Raw genomic sequence first — 17,798 nt, 5'->3', positions numbered from 1 at the left:
TGGAATAGCGAATCGTCGAAGCTGAAACGCATTGTCGATGGTGGGAGTTCAGACGGTTCGACGTTGACGTTCGGAGGACATCGGAAAGGAAAAGTTGAGCATCGAGCTAAACCGGTGAGAGGTTTCACAGATCGTAGATGGAACATCGAGCATCGAGGCTGTGCGTGGAAGGAGAAACCGGTGGAAGGAATATATGCATAAAAGGTTTTACCGGCGGTGTTCGAACCGCAGTTTCGTACGGTTGGGTATCGAGCGAACAAATATAACAAGAAAATTATGTATTCTCTAGCCATAGGTCGGTGAACGCGCGTAGCTACGTTCGTTGCCCTAGGCACGAATTCGCTTACTTTGTTCGAATCGTTGTGAATCACCGTGAAATAAACGAGCGTTCGATTCATTTCAGGAATCTTTATTTGCGGTCTCCGCGTAATCGTGGCAGCAAACGTTCAGTCGGAATTCGAGGCGGCCAAAATCGTGCCGGAAATTATAGATTCGGCGCCCGTCGAGAAGATCGAGGTACGTTTGCGCTCGTCGCGCTATACGCGTTACTTATGGTTTATGGTTACGTACGACAACGTCTAATCCGGATGGTTTGCACGTTGCACGAATTAGGTCAGCTATGGAGATAAAGCGGTCGAGCTTGGAAACGAACTGACACCGACCGACACGCAACAGATACCTCAGATCCACTATAAACACGATGGAGGAGTTCTCTACACGCTCGTAATGACAGGTAAACGGGATATCTCGGAATCTGGTAATTCGAAAATGTTCTTTGAACTTCGCTTTCCATCCGCTTTCGTTCTCGTTCGAGTCTCGGAGAGAAGATTACGACCTTAATTTTACCTTGGCTCGAGGCACGAACCGGCTTTCACCGTGACCAGCGAGTAGACGCGTAGAAACAGGTTTTGTTTGTTCGATTGCGTCGAATCAACGCGATCGTATCCGTCTCGAGGGTATTATCGTTAAGTATCGGGTATTATCGACGGTACACATATCGGTTGACCGCTGCGATCGCAATTGTCCGCAGATCCTGATGCACCGACAAGGAAGGGCTACAATCGCGAGTTCCGGCATTGGCTCGTTGGAAACATACCGGAGGAGAACGTCGCGAAAGGAGAGGTACTCGCCGAATACGTGGGCCCGGCGCCACCCAAAGGGACCGGAAAGCATCGATACGTTTTCCTCGTTTACAAACAGAATCAAGGATCCATCACGTTCGACGAGAGAAGGCTGAGCAACAGGTGAAAGACGGTACAATTGCCGGGGACGATCGCGTCGCGGTATACGCTAATTGGGGGACGATGTTGTGATTGCAGGGACGGCCAACAGAGGAGACGATTCTCTATAAAGAAGTTCGCGGAGAAGTACAATTTAGAGGGTCCGATAGCGGGAAACTTTATGAAAGCGGAGTACGACGACAATGTGCCGAAGTACGCGAAGCTGCTAGGATTTTAAGCGCGGCACAGGCTTCCGGTACATCCGGCCCGTCGTTTCAGAACACATAGAGCGATAAAGGTGGTGGTACTAATTGTAAGAGTAACCCAGATTCGGATACGATCCGCGCTACGAGCATCGATGGAGACACGTTGGTGCGATTCAATAAAGTTTCAACGATAAAAACATGTACGAGAAAATCGGTCGATTCGTTTATTTTCGTTGACGTCGTTATAAATATAAAATGTACCCTATGTATATGTCGCGACTCGACTCGACATAACTTCGACTCGGTTCGTGAATGGCAAAGGTTCTCGCGAGGTCGCTTCGCGATTCGACTTGTCGCGAACGTTCTCTTGTGGCTCGTTCGTTCGCGCGTTAGGGTTCTTCGATGAATAGAAACAGAGACAAAAGGGATAAAGAGAGGTCTCGTGTGTGCGTGATCGCGCGTGTATACGTGTACGTGTGCGTGTGCGTGCGTGCGTGTGAATGTATCGTGTGTACGTGTGTTTAAAAGGGAGAAAAAACGGCGGGGAAAGTAAATGTACAGCTACTTGCATAGGCTCGAGTCGCGATGATAACTAGTTATACGCTGGGTCACGTCGATTCGTTGCGGATGTTCGTGACAAAAACGGCGGACGCCGGCACGGCGTTCGCGTAATCGTAATTTAGTAATCGAGTCGCTAGGCGTGCAAGTCCGAGTAATCTTGCGACGATACGGAAGAGGCTCGACCCAGGAATCGCGTGAAAGCGAGTCTAGTTTCGCCGGAGGAACTTGTACAAGGAGAGTCTTTCGTTGGAAATCAAAGGATACGCGGAGGCAGCGCGCGATTAGCTTTCGCGTTCCACGGGAATCCGAGGTACGGAGGAGCCGTGGTGCCGTGGCAGAAACGTCGGGGCGAACCGTTGAGACGAACCGTCGAGAGACGGCGCAGCGACTCGGTCGCGTTTCGATTTCACGGCAGAGCGAGATCCGGGTAAACGGTGATGTTCCAGCACAGTCGGTGATCTCGAATGTCCCCCCATCCGCCGTTGCCCTTTCTGAGTTTCGTCTTTTTCGCAGTGCCAGCCACGGTCAGCGTCAGTTGATTGGGAAAAAGATGATGCTGAGCGGTCTTTAACACGTTTTGAACCTTTGCGATCGCGGCGGTCGATTCGCAGTTCGTCTTCTTGTGGTGAACTCCGCTGGAACGAAAAACAACGAACGGGCCTCGAATAAGCGGTTCACAGGTACGCGCGGGCTGCCGTCAAGACCAAGTGCAGTCACGAGAAGTCGCTACGCAAAGAGTGGGGTGGCGACGCATGCGCGTCGGGAGTCCCGCACAGCGGCGTGGCGCGTCTACCGTGTGAACATTACAGAGTGTCCCAGAAATGTCTCGTAATGCGGAAATGGAGGGGTTCCTGAGGTCATTTGAATGAACTTTTCCTTAGCAAAAATGCAGTCCGCGGTTTTGTTTACGAGTTATTAACGAAAAACATTGACCAATAAAACGCGAGCTCGGCTGGCTCGAGGCGGCTCGGCCAACGCGCGCACGGAGCCCAGTTCCGCTCATTGGCTCGGCCGTCTCGCGCCAGCTGATCCCGCCTCTCATTGGTCACTGTTTTTCGTTAATAAATCGTAAACGAAGCCACGGATTGCATTTTTGTTAAAGAAAAAATTACTCCAAATAACTTCAAGAATTCTTCATTTTCAGATTCTGAGACACTTTGTATAATTACTAAATTACGATGGCGACGCGACGCAAAAGTCTCTCTCCCCACTCCTTGCATAACGCGACTTTTCGCGGCAGCATTGGTCAAGAAGACGACGGTAGAGCACGCGGCGCGCGTCCCTTACCATTCTCCGATGTGAAAGACCCTGGGCGCCCTCATCATCATCGTGACCAAGCCGGACTCGGTTCGCGGCGAGACCCCGGCTCCCTTGCTCGGCGGCATGCAGGACTGCGCTATGTGCTGCAGACTCCAGTCCCAGTTGTAGTCGTCGTACGCGCAGAATTGCGCGGCGCACTTTCTCAGCTTGTTCCAAGTGACGCGATTGAACGCCATGCCCATGTTATGCTTGCTCGATATCCAAGAGATCACCTCGGCCTGTTGGTAACAGACAGAAATCCGTTTACAGGAAGCGTCGGCGTATCCGTCCGTCGGCAAGGGGGAAGGGAAGAATATAATCGCGGCGGGAGGGGAAGGGGGGGGGCGCTCTTATTTCGAATTATCGAGCGTCGAACATCATCATTTGCGGGAGTAACACTCGCGAAACGAGAACAAGAGCGTCGAGAGACAACAAAGACACGGGACACGAGATGGAACACCCGGCTAGATTCTGGAGCTTGGATCGTCGTAAGATGTCGGGAACCTTTTGATAATGATTGTAGAGACCGGGTAGGAGCTGAAAAGCCCATGCGGGAACAGGTTGCGCCGTGAGCGCGTTGTTCCGACCGGCGGATAACACGGTCCTTGCGGCCCCGCTGCCGTTCCCGCTCGAGCTGGAGTATCCGGCGGTGCTGGTGCCGGTTCCGGTGCCGCTTCCGGTCCCTGTGCCGGTACCGGTCCCGGTCCCGGTCCCGGATCCGGTAACGATGCCGCTGCCCTCCGGTTTCGCCGGCTGTTGCTGTCCCGTCGAAGTGTCCCATCTCTTTAGTCCGCGTAGGAGCTCCTTTTGCAGGGCGCTGTTGACGCCAACGAACTAATGGTCGGGCCGTGCGTGAAACATCGACACACAGATATTCACACTGAGATGGAGCTAACTGTTCGATACAAATGGTACGCAGCTGTCGTCGAACGATTTTCATACGCGGTCGCGTTTTAAATTCACGGGTTGAAAACAGCTGTGACATCTCGGTTTCGGTTCTTGGAACAGTTACGAAGAACCGAAATGTTCTCGTAACTGTTACAAAGTACATTACAGGGTGTCCCAGGTTTTAATGTTCAAACTTTGTTAGCGTATTCTATGGTATAAGGTAAGAAAAGAATGTTATGCAAACATAGGTCATATAGTGCTTTATATTAAGAAGTTATAACAAAAATTCAGAATAGGAATAGTAATCAACTTGCTATTACTGCGAGCATTGGCTTGAATAGATCAGCACATGCCGTGTGTTTATTAATACATTGCGAAATGTATTATAACTTCTTAATAAAGCTCTATATGACCTATGTTTACATAACATTTTTTTCTTACTTTGTGCCATAGAATATACTGACAAAGTTTGAACATTAAAACCTGGGACACCCTGTATGTCGATTTCGGTTTTGGCTCTTTAGAACCGTTATTATGTCGGTTATGGATTTCGGTTCTAATTCTATTTCAATCCCAATTGTATTTCCTTCGGGGATTATAAATATGGATTCTGAAATGCTTTGTATTATTGACAAGCTGGCACTACGGCCAATGTAATGTTTTGTTTACCGCACAGAAATTTAAGGGTGTAAAATCTCTTCCAATACGTTGAATTTTTACATTCGTATGTGTGCACGTATAACCGAAATCCACGGAACCGGAAAATGACAGTTGTATAACCGATAATAATATCGGTTCTCAGGAACCGAATAAATCAGCATCGATACACATATTTCGTAACTGTCACGTAACTTTTTCGGTTCTCCGTAACTGTTTCAGTCAGAACCGACATGTACAGCGTAATTGTCGCCACGATTTTTCAGGCACTTTCGACAGTCTGATAAAAAAATGAAATGAATGAAAGTTAATCGGTATTTACACGGCTACATATTCAAGTACATCAATTTTCAAAAACTATTGTTTTTCCACCAAAAGTCAAAGTCACCTTGACTTTTTAAAACGACACTCTCTGTATCGTTCACTTCGCTTTGTTATTGCCGATGAAGAAATAAGTTCAACGACTTACTATATTATGACCTTCGAATGGCCTTGACTTCAACAAATCAGGGTTGAGCAACAGAAGCGTTAATATCGAAAGCTATTTTATTTCAATTAATTTACGATAAGTACTCGTGGGGTGCAGTCCCCTGTATTGTCTTTGTTGGATTATTCTTTGTGGCGAATTCGCACAGCATGTGAGGAGGTTCTTACGCCAATGGAATTGTGCTTACAAGAAAACGGACTACACTACGAGCACTTATTGTAAATTGATTGAAATAAAACAGCTTTTGATATTAACGCTTTTGTTATTCCACCCTAAATTGCTGAAGTCAATCCCGAGATCGTATCTTAAAAAATTAAAAAAATTAAGGTTTAGTCGAAAACCAATAAGTTTTTGTCATTTGTTGCATTTCAATATGTAGCCAACTAAATACTGATACCCTTTCACTAGAAACATTCTTTTTTTTATCGGACAGTCGAAAGTGCTTGAAAAGTCGTGGCGACAGTCACGCGCGACGCCTTATGTAACGGTTCGAAACAGTTATTTTCGGAATCTTTTCAATCCTCGGTTCTGATAAAGCCGTCTACACACACGGTTATATTTACATACGGTCGACGCGTATCCAATTGAAATTCTTTAACCCTTTGCACTCGAAGCCATTTGAACTGTAAATCTAAAATAATTTTTCTGACTTATAGTATTTCCGTTTTATACGGCAAAGCGCATTTTATGCGTATGAAATTGAGTCTTGCGACCACTTGCGATGACAGTTATACTTTTAACAATTTTTTAAGTTTAAACTTAATCGATATAGAAATGATCTTGGAACGTGAATTAACAATTTTAGCGGTGCATCGGAGTCACCACTCGAGTGCAAAGGGTTAAACCGGAGCAGCGTTCGCGTAACTTCGGTACAGCCCCTTTATCTCGCGACATCGAATCGCTTACCGGCCGCGGCTCTTCCTCCTATCGCAACGAATGCCGGTCTACTGCTATTGCCTACTCGCTAGCTGCTACTACCGCTGCCGATTCTATTTCGTGACGGATTGTTCGAAAAACCAAAGATGTCCCGTTCCCCGGTCATCGCGGTCTCTTTTCCCACAGTTTGCGGGAATCGAACGAAAGAGACCGGACGCACCAGAGAGCGGACGTCGCGGAACAAAAGCACGAGAGAAGGGCGAAGATGGCGGAGAAACGTAAAGAGAAGCTGAGAGAAGTTGAATTTGGCGGCGAGGCGAGGCGAGGCGAGGCGAGACGAGGCGACGCATACCGATCGACCAACACAAAGTGTTTCGTGTATGAAGCGAATGAATTTTTCGTGACGGATGCAGCTAACGTGGAACAACCACGGCGCGGGGTCGACGAGAGGAATGAAAACGAATACGGGAATGTGCTCGCGAGTCCGGGGGATTCTCACCTTCCGGCTGAAATCGGCGAAATAATTATACGTCTTGAGATAGGTTCCCAATGACAGAACGTTGCACTTCTCGCAGCTGTGCTTGCAGGTGCGTTCCATCAGCCTGAGAACGTGCAAAAAGTCCTCGGCGACGTAATGGTCCTCCTCGAGGAAGAGAACCATGCCCGTGTGATTTCTCGTAATCGACAGCTGATCGAACACGCGGTTCGCCTTCCACCACCAGTGATGCTTGGTCTGCGTGAACTTCGACTCCCTGTAGTGGCCATAGAGGTCCGGATGTTTCGCGTTGATGCAGCCGAGTTCCAAGGCCCTGCACCATGCACCCGAGAAACCGAACACGATCGTCGAGACGAACGGCGCTAGTTGAGATACGTGCGAGAGCCGCCGCGGAGTCGCTGTCGCGGAACAAGAAAAGAGACGTTACTCACTGTTCCTTGCGAATGTTTCGCGGACAATCGTTGGGATCCTCGCCGGGAAACGAGTGCGGATGCGTCTGTATGCTGTGGGGATAAAAGATTTGCATCACGCGACAAAAGTCGACGCTCTGCACTAGATAATTGATGTCCGGGTGCCAGACATCGTGACTGAAGACGAGTAGGGTTTGCTCGATGCCTCTGGCCTGCGCCAACGATACTATCAGGTGTCTCAGGTAGGTGAGACGCGTGTGCACCTGGACCACTATCACGGGCGCGTCGGTGGCCAGCGGGCCGAACGCCTCCTCGTTGTACACTTTCTGCTCGGCATTCGCTCTCTCTATGTTCCGTCGAATCTCCGCTATCTCGAACTCTGTAAGACCCTCCGAGCTACCGTTCGGAGCGGAGGACGAACCGTTTCGACGATCCTTCAGAAACCTGCGAGAAACCGATCAATCTGTTTTGCTTGTCTTCCTTCTCTACCCTACGCCAGGGATCCTAATCGCCACCTAGTCCTAACCATAACCCGGTTGAACGAGGTAGGTTACAGTAATCCACGGCAACCCGCGGGAGAATGGCTCCCAAGTCGACCGGAGAGCGGGTTATCCCGTTAAGGGCGGGTAACATGACGCAATTCGTAACCCGGTTACTACGGAAAGGTTACAATAGCTGGCTACTATTGGGTTGGCAACTAAGTAATTGTCGATTTCAGTTATAGATGTCTCTCACTCCAATAGGAGTGAGAGACAAATGTTATATATTGTAAAATTATTATTATTATTATTATTATATTATTTTTTATTATCCGTGAATGTTAGCAACTGGACAAATTGAATGCAGCGGTCAAGGAAAAGCGACCAGAATTGGTCAATCGTAAAGGTGTCATTTTCCACCAGGACAATGCTAGGCCGCACATGTCTTTGTCCATTCGGCAAAAATTGATGGATATTGCTTGGGAATTGATGTTACACCCACCATATAGTCCTGATCTCGCGCGATCGGATTACCACCTATTTCGATCCCTGGACAACCCCCTTCGTGGTAAAACTTTTAATGATGACAACGCTGTAAAATCTCACTTAACTCAGTTTTTGGCCGAAAACGATCAGACTTTCTGCGAGCGTGGAATTTTCAAGTTGTCAGAGAGATGGTAAAAGGTCATCGGACAAAATGGAAAATACATTACAGATTAAACTTCATCCCAAGTAAAAAAAAATTTTTTTATTTCATTGAACAAATCGGCTATTACTTAGTTGCCAACCCAATAGATAGGTAAATGTAATGGCTGTGTGCGCTGATAACCCGATCAATCCGTTCCTGAAATCTGTTGCAGTTATGGAATAAAGCTACGAAAAGAATTGTTGAATTTTCTAATTGTTTTACTTCGATTAGACAAATGTTGTCATCGAATTCTAGTGGAATATTCTACGAACGTGTCGTCTATCGGCGCGCAGAAACGTGTTATATTCTAGATTGCAACTGTTTTAGAGGGAAATTCTCTTTTGTTTTGTTTATCTTTATCAGTTGCGGAAGAAGCGCGCTTTACGGCCTTCAGTATTTCGATTGTGTTTTACCAGTTGACACGTTTAATAATTTCAGTTTACATATCTTTTTCGTTTGGTTATATAATATACGCACAATGGAACATCCTGTTCGTCGGTACTTCTAATTTAATGCGAACGAGGTGAAATCTACGCGTCTTGTCAATGGATGTAAAATAAGATTAACGATAAGTTATTTTCGATTTGTAAATTTCAAGTCATCGTTTTATCAAATCGACGCGCGTTAGCAAAAAGCGACGCGTTTCAGTTTCCTTAGGAGGACTTTATGCACAAGAAAAAGTAGTACATTTCGATTTTTCTATCGAATAGTAGCATTTTCTTTATATGTAGCGACGAGCACTAACATATTGTGCTTTTCGCTGCGAAAACCAGTACATTTTAGTGGTTCGTCTAGCACGGATCATTTTTATCCGCGTAAAATAACACGTTTCGCTTCTTGCTGCGAATAGCAAATAGCATGTTTTATTCTTTGCCGCAAAGAATGTCGCATCAAATAAATTAATAAAATAGGTTGCTTGACATTATAGTATTGCAAACATCGCACAGTGATCTCTCTGGACTAAAATAATTTTTTAAAAATAATGGACGCAATTATATACAGATACAAACGAATTCTCCAATGAATAATATTCTGATCAAATTCAATATATTCTCTTGGGACGCGTTAACCCGTCATAAGAGCGGATTAACCGGGTTAACCAAACTTCTACCTATTGGTTAACCCGTTTAGGCGGGTTACTCTGGGAAACTGAGAGCAGAACCGGGTTCAGATTAGGGTTAGGATCCCTGCCCTACACTCTGTTCTATCTACATAGAATACTACTACAGGTTCGCGCGCTACCGACTGTCGACCGCCGTGTCCACTGTTCGCGCGTCGTCGCATCGTGTCGCGTCGCTTTTCGATTCTCGATTCTCGTTTGGACTAATTACCCGGTTTCGCTGCGAAACACGTTTCGTTTACCTGTGCAACTCTTGCGGTACAAGAGCGAACAGCGTTTCGTTCGGGGAGGCATGGCCGGTAGAGTCCCGACCGGTTAGGCTGATCACGTGAATTTGAAGCCAAAGAAACGTGACAAGGAAAATGACTATCAACGTTCTTAGAAAAGTTCCACGGATTGATCTTATTCCTCCTCCCAGCAGCGTCCCTCCTGAAAGAAGAACGTCAGACGATATACATACATACATACATACATAGTCTGTCGCGTGTTGGCTACGCCTTTTTAAATGCGATACTACTTTCATGCAATTTATTACCTCCTACTTTTTAATCCTTTATACCAGGGGTGTCAAAATCGCGGCCCGAGATGAACATTTTTGCGAGAGATGTCAAGTATCAGAACGTAAACAATAATTTAACTTTATATATGTTTATTACAATGTACTGGTCAAAATAAAAATATTAGGTCTACCGGAAAGTTTTGTCCGCTAGTGTCACTTCAAGTTTCAATCCATATGCACATGTTGATTTGAGACATATATGACTATCTCTCTTTATCATTGCATTTACACACATGTACTCTGTAAATAATTTCAGTTTATGTAAATAAACTGAAACAAAGATGTCTCGTGTCATTATTAAGTGACACGGGATCGTGAAAACATGGCTACCGATGATAATGCCAGACCACATGCTGCTTTGGCGACTCGTCAGAAAATCGCAGAGCTAGGCTGGGAAATTCTGTCGCATCCACCGTACTCCCCAGACCTAGCACCCTCCGATTATCACTTGTTTCTCTCTTTGCAAAACTTTTTACAGGAAAAAAATTCAAAACTGAAGCCGATGTCAACCAAGCACTAGTTGAGTTCTTCGCCTCTAAAAATAAATCATTTTTTTAAAATGGCATTTACAAGTTGCCATCACGCTGGCAAGAAGTCGTAAGTAACGATGGAAAGTATATTCTACAATAAATATTATTAAATGTATGAAAATTGTGTTATATTTCAATTCAAAAACGGACAGAACTTTCTGGTAGACCTAATATTTGTTTCTATGAACATTGATTTTTTTTGCAGCCCACCTAAAGTTAAACATTGTTTATTTGGCCCAAGTTAGCTTTTGAGTTTGACACCCCTGCTTTATACGATCTTTATCGTATCAAATCGGTGTCTAAAGCGTAAAATCGGAGTGTAAAGAAGGTACGTTAATTCGAAAGAAATTCTTGATATTAGTTAACCATTACAAGCTATAAATATTCGTTTACGTATAAATAGGCTAGATCAGGGCTGTCAAACTCGCGGCCCGCGGGCCGCATGCGGCTCGAGATGAACATTTTTGATGTCAAGTATCAGGACGTAAACAATAATTTAACTTTATATATGTTTATTACAATGTACTAGTCAAAATAAAAATATTTGTTTCTATGAACATTGATTTTTTTTGCGGCCCACCTAAAGTTAAGCATTGTTTATTTGGTCCAAGTTAGCTTTTGAGTTTGACACCCCTGGGCTAGATGGACTAAATAATAAACAATAAACAATAAACTTCGGTCTTGGCGACTCGGAACGAAACGCCCCGTGAGCGCGGACGCTCAGGCATACGCGCAAAGCGCTGCGACATTTCAACTTCAATTAGCTGCAACACTGTTATATTATATTATATTATAACACTGTTAGAAAATTTTAACGCCGTCGTAATAACGAATCTTTCCCGAATACAATGACATCGATCAAAATGCTCGGACGAACTCGGAAGTGTAACAAAATCGTTAATGAAGTTCGAGAATCGCACAGGATGTGAGTAGATTATTCTCTGTTTTCGAAGTTCAATAACTACGCAAATATACGTGTTATAAAGAAGCAATGCAAATCTGTGAAGTTTCTTAAAACATTGAAAAATCGTTAGCGAACGAAAGATGTTTTCACGAAAGCAGAGCCAGAAAATCTTCAAACTTTCAAGACACGTCACTGCTGTCTAAAAAAAAAAAACAACAAAAAGTTTGGTACATTATTTTCCCTACATTTTGCTATCTAGAGAAACGAAAATTTTGTTGGATCGTGCAAACGTTTTGAAATTCGTATTCGGCCGCTTTCTCGGCTCGAATCGACCGCAATGTGCAACGGTCGTTCGGGGTCGAACGGCCAATGCCGGCGAAACGGTGAACGATCGATAGATAATATCGGTCTAGTTACGAATACTCGTGGTCCTCGGTTACCTCTCATCCTGACATTCCTGAGCGATCGTTCCGAAACAAGTATGACGTTACGCTGAGCCGTTGCTCGACTTTTTCCAGAAATTTGCTCGCCGCGAAGCTGTCGTTCACGCTGTTTCGTAGCCGGAGAATTTGTTGGCCGCAAATCTTCTCGGCGCCCATCCTTGGTCGCTCGTGTTGTCGCGTGGTATCCGCGGTTCAAGGCGAGCCCCGCTCTTTATCTTGATTCGGTGAAAAGTGGCGGCGGCGAACGGCTTTTCATTTTCGCGGAGTCTGCGAAGAAAAAGAGCACCGGGGTCGGCGACGATCGAGCGGATTCCGCGCGAATCAGCGGCAGCAGCCTTTTGTCCCGCCGATCGTTCGTCGCCGTTATTAAGACTATCCTCCCGAGGCGACCGCGATGACCGCGTTTCCGCCACCTACAAGGTGGAAGCAACGCGATCCCGGCTCCTCTCGAGTGTTTCTCCCGTGATCGCCGATGCACGTGGAACGTGGAACACGTCTCACCGATGTTCAATATATTTTTAGTACGGCACGCGGACCCGCAGTAATTTCGTCGCGGTAGAGGGGTAGGAAAGCGAGAGAGAAAGATAGAAGGGGAGAGAGATGGCTCCGCCGTTGGGAGCATGGCAGTAGAACGACACGAATCGAAACCGTCGAGCAGCTCCAACCTCTTCGACGGGTTTCGTCTGGGCTCCAGCCGTTATTCAGCGCTTGCGGCAGCCCCCGATCGTCGAACGATCGTTGAACAACGCGGAGGAACGAAGAAACCGGCGAGGAAAACGCGCGAATTACCGTTCCGCGTTGAAATTCGCCGAGTCGCGGGACCTCGCGGAACCTCGCGGAGTCTCGCGAAACTCACGGAACACGCGGAACACCCGCAACTTGCGGAACTCGCGGAAAATTCGTAGGCACGACGTTCGGCGATCGACGAACAAGGGTTGAAAATGAACGATCACAACGACGCACCGGATCCGCGTAGAGAGAGAGAGAGAGAGAGGAGCGGGGGAAAAGAAGCGCGAAGCCGTCGTCGAGACCACTTCGGTTGCAGGATCGCTTGCAGTTTTCCGTAGACGAGCATCGAGTGGCCCGATATACCATTTTGCTTCGTGCCCGTGCAAATCTAGGTCAGCTGACTTGGCTGGCTGATGCGAAACAATGCGGATATCCGCGAGAACGAGAGCCAACCACAACGATATCGTCGTTTCGCGAACCAAAGGAGCATAGGAAGGCTGGGGAACGGCTCTAGAGTGGCGCAGGAGAGACAGAGAAGACGAGAGAGAAACGAGAGGAACGAGGAACAAGGAAGGAGGACGGAGGGAGGAGAGAAGCCGGACTACTTGAACGGCAAGGAGTTCGAGCTACGATAAAACTCTTTAACCTTCTCGATTTCCTCCTTCCTCGCGGCTCTCCCAGTGCTTTACACGCTCACGCTCTCTCTCTCTCTCCCCCCCTCTCTCTCGGACCTTGGATTCCTCCCTCTCCCACGCGCGAACCGTCTTTTTTTACCGGAACTCAAGAAAATGATCCAAAGACAGCGGGAGCACAGATTTTCCGCGGCGGTCTTGATTGGTCGCGCCGCGACGCTTATGTTCCGTCACCTCGCCGCTTCTGTCTCAGCCTTCTCGTCGCGTTTATCTCGCGCGGTGCCCACCGTGAAATGCTCGACGACTATTCATCGGCCGCTAATTGACGCGAACGCGTTGCGACCGTTTGTTAACAAGTCTTTTGCGCGTTACACGCGTCGTATACCTTGTATCGCGTATCGTATGTCATAGATTTTGTATCGTGTATCGTATATGTATATATATATATATATATACACACACGTTATACCATGTATGTATCGCGTGTATCGTATGTAGCGTGCGACGACAGGCAGCGGCCGACGAGAGGATCGAGCGCCGGGAAACGCGACGGTTCGCACGTTTGACGCGCAAATACGAGCAGCTGGTACGCGTGTCGGCCTCGCGTTGTCGTTTTCAAGGTAAATCGGAAAACTTCATAGTCGGCCGCGTATCAGGAGCCGGCGATGCGGTTCGCGCGACACGCGACCGCGAACGAGAAGCCGGAGTTAGTTACGATTCGTTCTAGGGAATATCGAAGGCGAGAACGAGGGCGGCGATCGAATCGGGCTAATATAGAAAGGGGCGAAGCAAAGGTTAAAAGGGGCTGGCATTCTCGAACGTCGAGATCTCGACCAGGAAATATCGGCGATCGAAACAGAGATTGGAAAGATTGAGAAGACCTTGCACTGGCAAAAGGCTGGCGATGCTGGCAAGTGCCAAGAGACGAGTGGAAAGAATCGAGATAGCTCTCTAACGAGAGAAGCAAATTCGCACGCGCGCGCGCGCGCGCACACACACACACACATACGCGACGAGAGAGAAAGAGAGAGACACGACGGGAGGGGAAGAGAGAGAGAGAGAGAGAGAGAGAGAGAGAGAGAGAGAGAGAAACGGAAAGAGGCAACGAGGACAAGAAGTATGGAATATCGATCGGTGGGTCTGGCCCGGGTTAGGTCCGGGAGGACGCGAACCGGGGCTGTGGCCGGGGCCCCAGGGCCAGGTCGGGGACCAGAAGTTGCCGGTTACCGGAAGAGACGGAAACCGGGTGTACCGGAAGGAATTCTCGCGAGACGTGGCGAGGCGAGGCGAAGCGATGGATAAATCGGGATTTACTTACGCGGGCTCACCATCAGGACGTTCCGATGCAATTGGCGAATCCGCGGTCGCGAAACGTCTTTGGACTCGACTGATCACGTATCGGCGACAGCGTCGAGTTGGGCCGCGAGGAACGTGGGGCAGGAGGAGTGACGCGTCATTGCTACCGCCGCCCGCAGTATTTTCTTCAGTCTCCTCGACTCCTCGGCTCTTTCCGTTGCACGCGGCTCGCAGCTCGCAGCTCGAGCCGACGAAACTGCCTACGATCGTTAGGTCTTTGCTTTCGCTAATTTTCAGCTGGACGACGACGACGACGACGACGACGACGACGACGACGGCGGCGGTAGCAACAACTCTGACCACGACCACGGCCACGACGACTCCGCCCACCCTTCGTTGGCTCTGATTTCGACGCGCTGCTGCTTTCGTACCACGTTGCACGTCGCACACGTTGCACACGTTGCACACGTTGCAGGCTGCGCGCTACACGCCGCACGGCTGCACGTTGCACAGCACGCCACACACCGCCCGCGACCCCTTCTAGGGGGGTGCAATTCCCGTCGCAGGCGATCGATCTTCTCGCCCTGCCATCCCTCGGAATTTTCTGCCGCTGTCCGACGCCAACGCCGACGCCACCGACGCCGACGCCGACGCCGGCGTTCGACGTCGACGTTCGACGTCGATAAGCGCAACTTCTCGGCGGATAACAGCCGGGAGGGTATACGTCGGTTCTTCGTCGATGATGCTGTTTCCGCGGGAAACCGCGTTTCCCAAGTCGGTCCACGTCGTCCGCGACGTCCTCTCTATCCGGGTCTTCCAGTTCGAGAGCGACGCTTTTTCACGGCCGACCACCAGATGGAACGGGACGTACGTCCAAAATATAATATCAAATCGGTCGGTTTCTCGCGCGTTTCTCTTCGCTTTTTCCCGTTCGCGCGTGTATGTACAAAGCGATCGAAGACGGATCATCTTACGGAAGCATCTTATATAAAGAATAGGCTCCGGCGATTAATCTTTTAGGCATGACGCGCCACTATAGTGGCTTTCGCGGATGTCATTTTTCAGAACGACACGCCACTATAGTGGCTTGCTCTAGTAGCTCACTCGCTCATCGTTTGAATCACAAATAATCGTCTTCATATGCATTGTTTCACACTTCTTTTGTCTTCACATCGATTTACAACAGTCTACAAGGTGTCCGAAAAATGTCTCGCAATCCGGAAATGGCGGGTTCCTCGGATCATTTGAAGCAACTTCTTCCTTTACAAAAATGTTTTCCGAGGCACCGTTAACGAGTTATTAACGAAAAACAGTGACCAATAAGAATCGGATACGGCTAACGCGAGGCGGCCCAGCCAACCAGCGCGCGAAGCCCAATTCCGCTCATTGGCTCGATCGCCTCGCGCCAGCTGAGCTCGCCTCTCATTGGTCACCGTTTTTCGTTAATAACTCGTTAACGGTGCCTCGGAGAAAATGTTTGTAAAGGAAAAAGTTGCTTCGAATGGCCCGAGGAACCCGTCACTTTCGGATTGCGAGACATTTTTCGGACACCCTGTATATACAGACAGAATATACAGTATCAGACTCTGTACAGTACATATCAGACTCTGCCGTCCAGAGAAATAGCCTCGCGCAGAATTCAGCCGTACTTAAAAGGTTAAGAGCATACTCGAGATCGATGTTCTTGGCGAGCGTAGGAATCGAAATTTCGATTCGGCGAAGTTCCGTTTTTGCGGTCGACTGGCGCCCCGTGATAAGATTAACAACCAACTCGTTAACTCTCGGAGATATACGATTCTCTACACGGGGAGCCAATCGTTCGCGTTCGTTGCAATTACTGTCTCTGTACTCTGTACAAGTCGTATATTCTGGTTTCCATTTGGCTTTTCGACTTTTCTTTATAATCTTGGCTGCGTAGATGTGTCTACGACGAAGAGAGAGAGAGAGAGAGAGAGAGAGAGAAAGAGAGAGAGAAGAGTGGCGGAAAGAAAGAGGACCAACCGACGCAAAGTGTAACTCGTGCAGGGAATCGCAAAAGAAAGCCGAGTGGTAGAGAAAAGGGTTTCGATGTAATTCACCGCTCGTGATGGACATCGATCGTTCTCTCTTACTCTCTTTACGTCCCTCTCTTCTCTCGCTATTCGCGTGCGTGTGCTTTTAATTTGTCAGGATCTCTTTCCTTTCCGACGGACTGAATCGCATCGCATCGCATCGAACTGAATCGCGTCGCATCGCATCGAATCGCGTCGCATCGTGTCGCGTCGCATCGCATCGCATCGAATCGAATTGCATCGAATTGAAACGCGTCGCGTCGCATCGCATCGGATTGAATCGCGTCGCGTCGCACCGCATTGGATTGAATCGCGTCGCATCGCATCGAACTGAATCGCGTCGCGTCGCGTCGCGTCGCATCGCACCGTATTCGTTGTTTGTCGAGCACGGCAAGAATCTTCGTAGCGCGATTAGATTCTTCTCGATCGAGACGCGGCCGCCGGCAAAGAACAAGCACCGAGCTACGCCGAGTATTGGCCGGAAGTGTAAAAGCCACGTTCTCGTTCGACGAGGCTGACTTTCGATCGACGCGAACCTCCCAGTCTCGAAGCCGTTTTACTTTGCTCGTTACGATCGGCGCGCGCTTCCCATCCGGTAAGATAATCGGCCTCTCTGGCGACGATCACGTTCGTCGGTTGTTCAGTTCTTTTCTTTGGGAGCGCGGAAATTTCTCGAGACGTCTAGGTGGCCCGAGCTTGTCGCAACGCGCTCCGTATTCAGCAGACTTTTGCCGAAGCATTTCCGCCGAGAAGGTTCGAGTCGCTTAACGTCGCGACCGCGCCGTGCCGTGCCCGGTCGGTCGACGTGCCCTTGTTCATCGGATTGTGCTCGGCGATTCCCCGTTAAGTGGGGTTTTCTGTAATCTCGCGATTCGTGTCTGCGCGAATCCCGCCGAATTGTATATACGTATCTGTCCGTGTTGTGTTTCGCCCTCGTAAATCGCGGACGATCGCGCGAAATCGAGGAAGAAAGAGCCGGCCGAAGGAACGAAGAGGATGAGGACTCGAGTACGGGTAGGAGGACTAGACAAAGATTCAGCCGGTGCAGCGGCAAAGAAACGGCGTTGAGGTAAGGGGAGGTAGATAGATAAAGATAGACGGCAGAAAGAGGGGGAAAGAAAGGGAGCGGGAGAGACAGAGCGAGAGCGAGAGCGAGAGAGAAGAGAGAGAGAGAGAGAGAGAGAGAGAGAGAGAGAGAGAGAGAGAAGCTGCAAGTGGCCGATGCCATTGGAGGCATTCTTCCCCCGTTGTGATCCATCCGTTCCTC

The 17,798-nt window shown here is 48.4% G+C and overlaps 2 protein-coding genes across 7 annotated transcripts in view; one reads left to right on the top strand and one right to left on the bottom strand.

Moving 5' to 3' along the window:
• The first annotated feature begins 11 nt into the window (after window positions 1–11).
• On the top strand, window positions 12–1,637 carry LOC117217641 (protein D2). The gene is made up of 5 exons (XM_033465401.2): window positions 12–295; window positions 404–516; window positions 613–733; window positions 1,031–1,244; window positions 1,320–1,637. The coding sequence occupies exons 1-5, from the start codon at window positions 277–279 to the stop codon at window positions 1,456–1,458; spliced, it is 606 nt and encodes a 201-aa protein (XP_033321292.1). The 5' UTR covers window positions 12–276; the 3' UTR covers window positions 1,459–1,637.
• Mgat2 (alpha-1,6-mannosyl-glycoprotein 2-beta-N-acetylglucosaminyltransferase) overlaps window positions 1,628–17,798 on the bottom strand; it is a 33,410-nt gene continuing 17,239 nt past the window's right edge. Inside the window, exons 1-8 of one of the 6 annotated variants that reach the window (XM_033465309.2) lie at window positions 14,503–15,021; window positions 11,821–12,090; window positions 9,630–9,816; window positions 7,122–7,544; window positions 6,694–7,003; window positions 3,791–4,120; window positions 3,275–3,525; window positions 1,628–2,622 (exon numbers count right to left, since the gene is read on the bottom strand). In XM_033465309.2, coding sequence (XP_033321200.1) covers window positions 2,394–2,622; window positions 3,275–3,525; window positions 3,791–4,120; window positions 6,694–7,003; window positions 7,122–7,544; window positions 9,630–9,816; window positions 11,821–11,827 — 1,737 coding nt within the window. In that variant the 5' untranslated portion in view covers window positions 11,828–12,090; window positions 14,503–15,021 and the 3' untranslated portion in view covers window positions 1,628–2,393. The other 5 variants (XM_033465333.2, XM_033465324.2, XM_033465318.2 and 2 more) reach the window with 5 other exon arrangements.

This window comes from Megalopta genalis, chromosome 17 (assembly GCF_051020955.1).
Source record: "Megalopta genalis isolate 19385.01 chromosome 17, iyMegGena1_principal, whole genome shotgun sequence".
NCBI lineage: Eukaryota > Metazoa > Arthropoda > Insecta > Hymenoptera > Halictidae > Megalopta > Megalopta genalis.
The sequence above is the reverse complement of the archived record's forward strand: the minus strand, read 5'-3'. Positions and strand labels throughout refer to the sequence as shown.

Coding starts and splice junctions, on each gene's coding strand:
- LOC117217641 (XM_033465401.2), top strand. Junction 517..612: donor CGCCCGTCGAGAAGATCGAG/GTACGTTTGCGC, acceptor TGCACGAATTAG/GTCAGCTATGGAGATAAAGC. Junction 1,245..1,319: donor GAGAGAAGGCTGAGCAACAG/GTGAAAGACGGT, acceptor TTGTGATTGCAG/GGACGGCCAACAGAGGAGAC.